We start from the raw sequence: 10,972 nt of genomic DNA, 5'->3' as shown, positions 1-10,972 counted from the left end.
AGCAATGAGGAATACGACTATAAAGAAGAAAGATAGTTGTTTGCCTCTGATCACTTTCATGAGCATGTCTTTCAGAGTCAGGGAGACTTTTACACAAGTTATGTACGTAAATGGAGGCCACATCTACGTTAGCGCTTCCTCCGTGAATCGCGGCTGAAGCAATTAACACGCGTGATAGACGCACCGTGGTAAATGCGGCAAAGCTAAAACTAATATTAGGTACAATGTACCGATGGTGTAGCTTCCAAGCCCCCTGCGACTATCGCATGCGTGGATTGCTTCGGTCGCAACCCACGGAAGTCGACCTTTACTCTATTACTCTGCCCATAAAAAAAGACAGAATAGAGTAGAGCACACCGCGAGTCAATGCGAGCGAGAAACCAGGTACCTAAGGGCACTTAATTCCTGAAAGGCCGGCAACGCATCGGCGGTGCCTTTGGTGCTGCAAATATTCATGGGTGGCGGTAATCACTTAACATCAGGTGACCCGCCTGCTCAAATGAGCAAATGCTCGCTATTTTTTAACTAAAAAAAACACATTCTTGTACTCGTGTCGCATCTTCTCCACTTTTGACCGTAAAAATGGCACCATGGAGCTAATAATATTTTAATAACAAAATGGCAAAATTACGTCAGGAATAATATTTCAGGTATTTCGTTCAGAAATTTTAGTAATTTATTACCATTATAATTTATGAGACTGTCTCGACTGTACTCATGCACAATATTTAAATCATTATTTAGACTAAAAATTAAAATGACAAAGCATGCCGTTCGTTCTTAACGCAGAAGATAGACAACTAAATTATTTACATTACTGGATTAACAGGGTCACTTACTCCATACAATCGTAGTTCCAATTTCATTTGAATATTAAGCAACCAAAGTCCATGAAATTTTGCAAACATATTCTAGAAACTAATATCTGTGCCTGTGGTGTTTTAGATTTTCCTAAAAATATGTAGTTTTAAAATTACAGGGGCTCAAAGATTTGTATGTGAATTTTTAAAACTGCGTAACTTAACCTGAAAACTGCGTAACTTAACTTGAAACCGAATATTTTAACAAAAATCTGGAAAACCACAGACATAGATATTAATTTCTAGAATATGTCTACCATATTAGAGCCTCAATAGCTCAACCGGTAAAGGAGTGGACTGAAAACCGAAAGGTCGACGGTTCAAACCCCGCCCGTTGCACTATTGTCGTACCTACTCCTAGCACAAGCCTGACGCTTAGTTGGAGAGGAAAGGGGAATATTAGTCATTTAACATGGCTAATATTCTTTTAAAAAAAAAAAAAATATTTCATGGACTTTGGTTGCTTAATATTCAAATGAAATTGGAACTACGTTTGTATGGAGCGAGTGACGGAGAGACCTCTCTTAAGGTGTCACATAACCATGGTGTATGAAGTCCCTTCAAGAGGCCTCTGTCCAGCAGTTGACATCTACTGGTTGATGATGATGATGATGATTATTATCAGTAATGATAGGACTAGGTAACTAGTTCCAAAACCTATCGTGAAAAAAAGATCTTACGAAAATCTTCTTTGTAAGTTATCTTACAGAATACCTATTACCATCATAATATAGAATTGCAATATTTAGGTATTCTTTATTTGTAGAACGTAAACAATAATGCATAGATATAAATGTAGAGCGAACCTATCTATTTAAACTATATGCATGAGATTCATGGAATATCACGGATGATATTTGTTTTGTGGATACGTATTTATTCAGGTCCTAGGTAGGTACATCTCTATACACAGAAACGTTTAATATTTATACTAAGTATGCTAAGCTTAAGCTGGTTTAGCAAAATAAAATACACAGTACCTACGGTAGTGCAAAAAATTAACAAATGCTTTACTACGAGGAAAATAAATTGATTTCGGAATATTTACCTAAATGCATTTAGAAAATGTTCATAATATAAATCTGGGTTTGGATAAGAGACGTAACATTAAAAAAATAAAAATAAATGTATTGATGATAGTTTGTTACAAAAACACTGGATTTTTTCTGCTATAAATGGGAGGGTAGATACAGGTACGGTTAGTTTACGGTTAGCAATATTTTAAATATTAACTTATAATATTTACATTTGATATTACATAGGTCGCAAAGATTCGATATTAATTCAGATATGGCACAATTATTATCGTAAGTCTATCAGTCTTTTATAAAGATACCAATAAATTTACCTCTAACTTTGATAGATTCTAAAAATTACAACACAGTTTTTTACATCTTAAAAACCTAGACAATCATTTAAATAAAGCCTACAACATAAATAACAATTCTACGATAAAATTCTATTTGTATTTTTAGGAATAGGAAATAATTTGGTGTTGGTTAAGAACTAGGCTGATATATTTGGGATTGATTCAAATCATGAATCACGATCACTACCTCTACGAGACTTTTAAAAAAAAATTTAAATAAGTAATTGAGACATTCAATTCTCAAAGCGTAAGTACTAATTAACGAAAAACATAAAATAACTCCTAAGTTATAGAGAAGTGCCAAAATTTGCTTCGTTGAAAATCGTTTCAAGTTATAATCGCCTAGGAAATTCCATTTGACTTGTATTCAAAGTTACACATTGCACATAGGTGTACAAGTTAGCTTTTACTTTACCGAAATACTCGGTTGCGAACTGGGATACGAGAAAAGTTATATTTGATGTTAGGTAATGCTGCTTCTACACGTTGGGCCTAGAATGTTGGCCAAACTATCGACCTATACGCTAACGCAAGTTTGCCAACGTTAGCTTACAATTTAAATAAGTTTGGTCGCTTTAAATTGATTCGCATTGAACTTTAATCGAGTGGTCATACTAACTTTTGCGAAAAAACTGAACAGCTTATCAGGAACAATATAATAGTGTCAAATGGTTCATCTATACATTACTTACACTATTTATGTAATCTATTATAGCTCAAATCATAAAAACAAAAAGGAGAAGGTTGTTAAAATATTCGTTGACTTACTATACTACACAATCATCTATTTTCAACTTTTTTACACTGTAACAACTGCTATTTTAACTTCCACTGTCTGATTTAATTATATTTTTTAGTTCATTTCAATAGTCAATTGGCACTACAAAACTCCGATGAAGCTTTTAACTGCATGTCAACTAATAAGCGCCATTGCCAGTAGATATGATGGGTGAATGAAACGACGAATAGTCGACGAGCTCGACGACTGGGTAGATTCATAATCTGCAACAAATAAAACAAGATCCTTATTACTATACAAAATACAAAGCTTTTATATTATGGCTTAAACGACCTAAGTACGTATCTATGCCATCATGAAACACTTTAGGTGATAATCTTTTTCAAAAAAGTATTTGATAACGGCATCTTATTCAATTTTCTCCATTTTCCAAATAACACTGCACTTTGTTTACATTTAGAAATTTAAACATACCTAAATCTTTCCATTCTTCAACTTCATAATCTCCAATAACTCTGTTTTCCGCAGAACTATCCCTCCAACGATTCTTTTGTTTACCTTAAAAGAAAATTACATAAAACAATAAGAACACGGTAACATCCCGTTATAACAATTTGGAACAAAAGAGGCTTTTCAGTATGAACACAATCGTAAAGAATGTAGAGGAAACCCGAAATCTGTAACAATAAAAACGTACATTGGAAGTCAAAGAGCAAACAAAATCGTTTTTCCCACAATAATATTACTAACGACCCAATTGTACGGAAGCATTGGGCTACGGTGGGGAAGGCAATAAATACAGAATTCACCGAAGACCTTTCTCGATCGGGTACAGGTCGACGATGAATGTATAAACAGCACGTGGGGCAACAGAAGTTTGACTGCTATTGCCCTTCTGATCGTGGTTTACGTGGCTATATTGAATTTACAAATTTTCCAATAAGCAGTTGTAGAAAGGGGAACTGGGATAAACATGAAAAATTAATTTCAAATCTGATCCCGAAAGGGTTTTATTGAACCCTCAACCTGATTTGAAATTACTTATTCAAGAGAATATTTTTCTTATTTCTGTCTTGTCGAGCTAATATTTATTTTATTATTTTATGCTGTGACGGATAAATGCTTCATTAAGATAGTTACCTTTTTTCCTCTGAGGAAATGTCGGGACATAATTAACAGTCGTGCTCGTTGTGGAAGGCGCTGGTATTTCTAAACAAACCAAAAGAATATATTGCGTAGTAATCAAGTTCACTATTCTGTGATATTTTACTATGTAAAAAGCAGTCTTTAACGATTTCTTTCAAATTATAATCGTAAATAGAAATGGTTTTAGTGCTTTTTTTAAATAGACTATCACTTGGCTACACAGACCTGCTGACAAGTGATTGTAGCCTATGATGTAACGTGCTTGGCTAGAAGATGCCTATTCACTCTTGATCGGAGTTATTTTAAACGTAATAGTATGTGTTCAAATTCAGGCCAAGACTCGATAACTTTAGATTATACAGAGTACGTTATTAGAAGTTTACGTTAGATAAAGACATGATCAAGCCTATTCAGCAACGAAAAAAAAGAAAAATGTTCTTTACCATCTAGTCGTATGAGGCCATCTGTCTCTCCAAGAGAATTCTTCGCCACACAGCGGTAAGAGGAGAAATCTCTAGACGACACTTTGCGTATAGTGAGCTTCATTTTCCGGCTATAACCATCGTCATTTAACGCTGTAGTGTACTTGTTTCCTGCAAACATTACAGCTCGTTTAAAATAAATTATAACATGGAGCTCTTCAATTTATATTCGCAAATTATAGTAGAGAGAGTCAGCGCGTGCCAGGCCTTCGTTATTTCATAACAGCTGATAGTTTCTCTGCACATTGTCCCCAGAACAGGGAGGAATGATTAGCAACTTTGGTGGCTTTTGGAGGTAACAGGTGATAAAGGTTTAAAAAAATCTTACATCAAAATATAAAGTATATTTTTTAAATATTTTCTCTGGAATGGTATAAGAAATCACGTCATTCATTGCCAGACACTTAGAGTCGTGGCAACCCCCCTGCCACACACCCTTATAGTTTTAAATTTTAAGGGTGTCTGGCAGGGAGGGGAGGGTTAGCCGGTTTATTACTAACCGGATATAATCATATCGCCGCGGTCCGTAGTCCAGTAGTTGATGGAGGAGGGGTAGGCTTCCGTGTGACACTCCAGCGTTACGTCCTGCCCTACATATGCAGCCTCCAACTGATTCGGGATCGATAGCATTGGCGGAACTGCATACAAACATTTAAAAAGACATTATCTGGCAGTTACCAATGCTATTATGAGTTAAAAAACAATAAAGTGCGAATCGGATTCGCACACGAAGACTTCCGTACTATCGTACAAGAATTAATAGCGGCTATTTTGAATTTTTCACTATTTGTTGTTATAGCGGCAACAGAAATACACATTCTGTTAAAATTTCAACTCTCTACCTCGGTTCACATGATAAAGTCGACTAACAGACAGCACTTCTTATTGAGTGTACCTACCTAACTACCTGTCTCTAATTAGGAAAATAAACTATAAGTAGGTACATAGTTGTGCCAACTTTTAGCGTACTTAAAAATAAATCCATTTGGTAATGCTAATAAATTAAGCTATAAGTTCCTCGTATTTTCCCCGAGAAGAACCTTGAACATAAACCATTAATGTAAATAATGTTTATCTCCATTTATAATCAGGGCCATACAAATGGCCATATTACTGTGCGCATTTCATCACGGCCGTTGTAATGAAATTTGGAGGCGAATTCATAAGAAAATCTCATTGGTTAATCGAGCGTAAATTACGTGAACATTTTACGTGTCTTATAAGAAATGCAGAGCGAATGTGCCGAGATACGGAATGTGAATTAGGGGTAAGGAAATCGTCTCATTGCCTTTCGGGAGGCGGAGGCGACGGAGCGGGAACGATACGGGAACAGATAGCCTGTAGCCATTATCGCGTCCGGGCCGTATTCACGTCAGCATAATGCTCTAATTGGGCGCAATTATGGCCGCTCTAGTGGAAGCCTCCGTCAGGTAGACGCGCTCTGTCCTCGTAAATACTCGTTAACGACTCCCGTTCCAAGAAAAATAATTTTTCTGAACGCTGACTACCGACGAACGAAAACGATGTGAAAATGGGCACGTACTTACGATGCAGTAGGAAGAATTTCAGGTTGAGTTAATAGGGCGGGAAAAATTTCTCGGCGGATATTTGTGTAATATGGTACTACTTAATAAAAATATGGTAGGCGTTGAAAACACAATTTTTCTCATTTCTATTAACTTAACTAATATTTTGTCCTTCTTATAAAACTACAATTCAAGTTTATGATTCCAAAAATTTTCTAAAGTGACCCGAGCGTTGGGTCCTATATTTTTCGACACAAAGGTTACGGAGGGCTACAACCACAAGGTCTCCAACATAATGATAATTTACAAAAGTATTCTGTTGATAAATTGCTCGCCCAAGAAACGTAATTGATTTATCATAATGTTAGTCACGATGAAAATGTAAATGGCTTTACACTCACTGTGCACTGAGACTGACATACCAGGAATAATAACAACTCAGGCAGATATTCTATTTTCACAAGCCGTAGACTAATTTATGCACGTGTTACATCCAATTTGGAACTTTAATTGACATTGAGTACGTTAGTTCACAAAGTAACGTGAGATAGCGAAAACAATTGACATATTATACCTGCCTACGTATGCGGTGTAAATTCGGCTAAATTCAGCACTGTATTCCATTTGCCTTAATTATCTTTCGCATGTCATTTTAATTTAGGGTAGCATGCCACTATTTTGACAGTGGTTGTGATAACTATTTTATTACTTCGATATCTGGGGATGTCATTGGTCAGCGAATTGAAATGTAGTATACCGTTAATTTTGTAATAGATGGTTATGTAATTTTATTACAATCAACGTTTTTAAAACAACAATAAAATTATTTATTTACAATTTTTTACGAGCAAAATTAAATTATAAATAATAATTTAATAGTTTCCTGTTTGTAGTAATTGTAATGGAATAATTAACTGCCACTGTACTTTAATGAATGAATGAATATAAATAAATCAAAAGGAACTATAACTATTGAATTTTTTCTATTTATGAATTTCAAACTTACATTGTACCATAAGGACGACTCGTTTGCTGATCGATGGTGGGACGCCATTGGATGCAATACATAGATACGCTCCCATGTGAAGACGTGATACTTTAGATATTGTTAAGTTTTCGCCGTCCACTACGTTGACTGAAAAACAAAGTTCCTTTAAGGTTTTTCTTCGTTGACGAAGTAGTTTGTTAGCTCAAATAATGATTATACGCTAGAAAGATCCCGTTTCCCAAATCAGTCTTGTAAATATTTAGGCTATGCGAAGATTGCACAATTTGGTTGTATTGTTCAAAACAATTGGTTCAAGTTGGCATTTTGAGAGAAGGTCGCTCGATGACCCAAACCATTGGCTGCAGACATTCGGTGCTCGCAAGGCAAACTCGTTTCTTTCAAGAATTCGAATAATTTCCAACGATCAAAGGTATTCCGTTTATTTCATCGAAAATTCATGGTTATTCTCGATGTTTTCAAGTTGTTCTCTCTGTACGTGATTTTTGAGCTTGTATTTTATCGGTATTTTCCTTTCCCATATGTTTTGCCTTTTCAAATGTTGTCAACATAATTATTATTTTCGTATAAGTGCTTTGTATTATACAAACAAAATTTTAAATAATTTTTCGCTGGTTCTTTGCTATCACGTGACATAGATGCTATTATAATATGCGTGTTGTTGTCGAATTATGCGCAAACACTTCAGATTCTACAGATTGTAGATAAACAAAATATGAGACTACACCCAGCGCCAACCAATACTTTACTAAGAAGCTAATAGAACTAAGCAGAGGGAAATTTAAGACAGTTTGGGCATGATAACAGGCCACTATTCTTTAAACAAACACCTCTCCGTTCCAGGTATCACCGACAGTCCTATATACAGAGCATGCTTGGACAGAGACGAGACACTAGAAGACGTAAATGCAGTGGTATATAGGCCAACGAGGATCCTATATTTTCTCCCCAGCAACACCTTCTGAAGTCTTCACCAACCTAGGTGGCCTGCTTGGATTCTGGTGAGAACTCGACTGTTTGGAGTGGACCGGGCGGAGAGCTGCACCAGTAACCTCACGTACAACAACGACTAAATGCGAAAGAGAAACCCAGTACGAAAGAAGAAGAAAATGATTGCTGTATTTATGTTTAATTGACTCACAATATTATGTTAAATTTAATCTTTGTTTTTTTTTTTTATTGAAAATGTTACAATAAAGCTTAAATCCTAGGTAGTTATCTTATTTTGTTTACCCCATTCGCTGTTACAGTTGAACTCCTGGCCGTCTTCTCGTCTCCACATGACGTAAGGTTCAGGGTAGCCAGATGCACGACAAACCATAGTGACGTTGGTGCCTTCACGGACTACCATATCCGTTGAGGTCATGTTGTCGATGATAGAAGGTGGCACTAAAATATGAAATTATTGTCAACTAGATACTAATATTAAACATAATATTAGTTATCCATGGCACATAAAATATAAGATAAAATTCATGTTTCTCTGGTGGGAGGCTTCCGCCGTGGCTAGTTACCATCCTGCTATAAAACATCCTATAAATAAATTTGATCAAAAAAATACTGCCGAGACTGAGTCTAAAATAAATTACTAAAATTTAAATACTATAAACACTATAAAGAGAAAATACCCTTTGGCGCAAAGGCTAAAAGTGTTAAAGTATTCTAAGAAGATCTATCTGGATATAAAAAGAAATTTCGAAACTTAGCCGCAATAAAAAATCAGACTGGTTTCCGCAGCTATCTATTTTATGATAAAATATTATTTTGGCCTTCAGTGTGTCTTTGCGTGTTAAAATAATATTAAGGTCGACAATTTTTACCTATATTTGTAAGTATTTTAGACGACAGCAATAAAGTAGTAGATTGTAGATAATCGCACCATAACTTTCGCTTACATTTGCCTACACTACCTAGGATTTCATATTTTTTTCCTGACAGGCAAAGCCAAAAGAACGGGTTATGATTTTAGTAGACTGTGTTTGTTTTAATATATTTTTGTGTTTATTAAGAGGAATAGTAAGGTTTTCATTTTGAACTTTATACTGTTAAAAACCTAACAACTGGTACCTACTAAGTTGTACAAAAAAAATTAAAGTTACGCAGTATGAAGTAAATTGTTACTAACCTACAACTTGAAGATAGCCTTTCCTGGAGCGCATGGGGTCGGTGTTGACTTGACACATGTACCATCCTCGGTCCACCTCTTGTACATTCTTGATGTGCAGGTACCACGAGCGGTGGTCGTTGTACGAGAGACTAATGCGCGGGTTCTGAGTTATTATGTTGTGGTGAATGCTGAGGATTGTTTGAGTATCCACTCGCACCCATGCAACCTGTGCAAAAAATAAAACTTTAAGCTCACTTTACTTTTAATCTTACTAATAGTACAAGTTTGGATGTTAGGATGAATAACTGAACTGAAATAGGTTGAAATTTGGTATGGATATAGCTCACATAGGCAACATTGTATCCCGGAATATCAGAGAATTCCCGCAGAATTTTAAAACTGAACTCCACGCGGACGAAGCGAAGTCGCGGGCATCATCATAAAAAAATAAAAGGAATACCTACTAATAGAAAATGGAATATGTACAATGTACATGTTACACAAATAACTACTTCGCAGTAACGAAGTACATTTATCTACATTTCTCAAATTATGACTATTTTTAGGGTTCTGTACCTCAAAAGGAAAAAAGGGAACCCTTACAGGATCACTTTGTTGTCTGTCTGTCTGTCTGTCTGTCTGTCTGTCAAGAAAAGTATAGAGTACTTCCCGTTGACCTAGAATCATGAAATTCGGTAGGTAGGTCTTATAACACAAGTACAGGAATAAATCTGAAAACCGCGAATTTTGGTCACATCTTTTAAAAAACAATTGAAATATGTTTCAATTTTCAAAGCAAGATAACTATACCAAGTGGGGTATCATATGAAAGGGCTTTACCTGTCATTCTAAAACAGATTTTTATTTATTTTTATGCATAATAATTTTTGATTTATCGTGCAAAATGTTGGAAAGAATACCCGAGTACGTAACCATCAGTGCGCGAGTCTGACTCGCACTTGGCCGTTTTTTTTTAAATATAAAAGCAAGTAAAAGAGCATGCGGGTCACGATGTTAGTGATTAGCACTGCCCATGAACATTTGCAGCACTAGAGGAACCACCAATACGTTGACGGCTTTTGAGGAATTTAATAGGTAAGTAAATAAAACTATGGTAAAGACTGTGACACGACTAAAACATTGTTTTATTTTCAATGAAAATGGGGAAAATCAGACTTTGAATATAATTTAGTATTACATAACTATTTAGTAGGTAGGAACATAACAATATTTTTCTTATTATAAAAACCGGTAAATACCTACTTAAGAATTTTCTTCAAAAATTTCTACAATTTCCCCCAGAAGCTTTTAATAATATTTTCATTTGCGGCTTTGTTTACGTTTATTACAACGTTATGCGTATTAGCATCGTTATCTTATTTTTATGAATTTTTCTCATAGCACGAGCGAACGTAAAGCGTAAACGGTTAAAAAAATATTTACCTACACTGTCTCTAGTACCACAGCGTAAATATATACAGTAAGACGATACTCATATGAGCCGGGTGTGCGATCGTAGCAACTGTATACCTAAAGAATAGTCTATATGTATCTACACAATTGATTGGTCAACAAATACAAATCATTCAAAAATCAATATCATTTCAGAAATCAAAAATTCTTGGTGGCCAGTTTCATTTTTGGTTTGAAAGTTTTTTTATTTATTAAATTAAAATTCTTATCTACTTATATTATATATATTTTTTATGCATTTTCTTCGGAATATACATTGATTCA

General features: G+C 35.2%; 1 protein-coding gene across 1 annotated transcript in view; it reads right to left on the bottom strand.

Annotated features, from left to right (window-relative positions):
- Positions 1-1,499: 1,499 nt before the first annotated feature.
- Positions 1,500-10,972, bottom strand: part of LOC123868885 (lachesin-like) — a 56,255-nt gene continuing 46,782 nt past the window's right edge. The window contains exons 3-10 of the mRNA XM_045911545.1: positions 9,254-9,461; positions 8,362-8,517; positions 7,129-7,257; positions 5,097-5,234; positions 4,558-4,707; positions 4,109-4,177; positions 3,443-3,526; positions 1,500-3,231 (exon numbers count right to left, since the gene is read on the bottom strand). Of these exons, the coding sequence (XP_045767501.1) occupies positions 3,143-3,231; positions 3,443-3,526; positions 4,109-4,177; positions 4,558-4,707; positions 5,097-5,234; positions 7,129-7,257; positions 8,362-8,517; positions 9,254-9,461 (1,023 nt within the window). The 3' untranslated portion in view covers positions 1,500-3,142. The remainder of the gene's footprint in view (positions 3,232-3,442; positions 3,527-4,108; positions 4,178-4,557; positions 4,708-5,096; positions 5,235-7,128; positions 7,258-8,361; positions 8,518-9,253; positions 9,462-10,972) is intronic.

The sequence above is a fragment of the Maniola jurtina genome, chromosome 10, assembly GCF_905333055.1.
Source record: "Maniola jurtina chromosome 10, ilManJurt1.1, whole genome shotgun sequence".
NCBI lineage: Eukaryota > Metazoa > Arthropoda > Insecta > Lepidoptera > Nymphalidae > Maniola > Maniola jurtina.
This window is presented reverse-complemented; position numbering and strand designations above follow the sequence as displayed.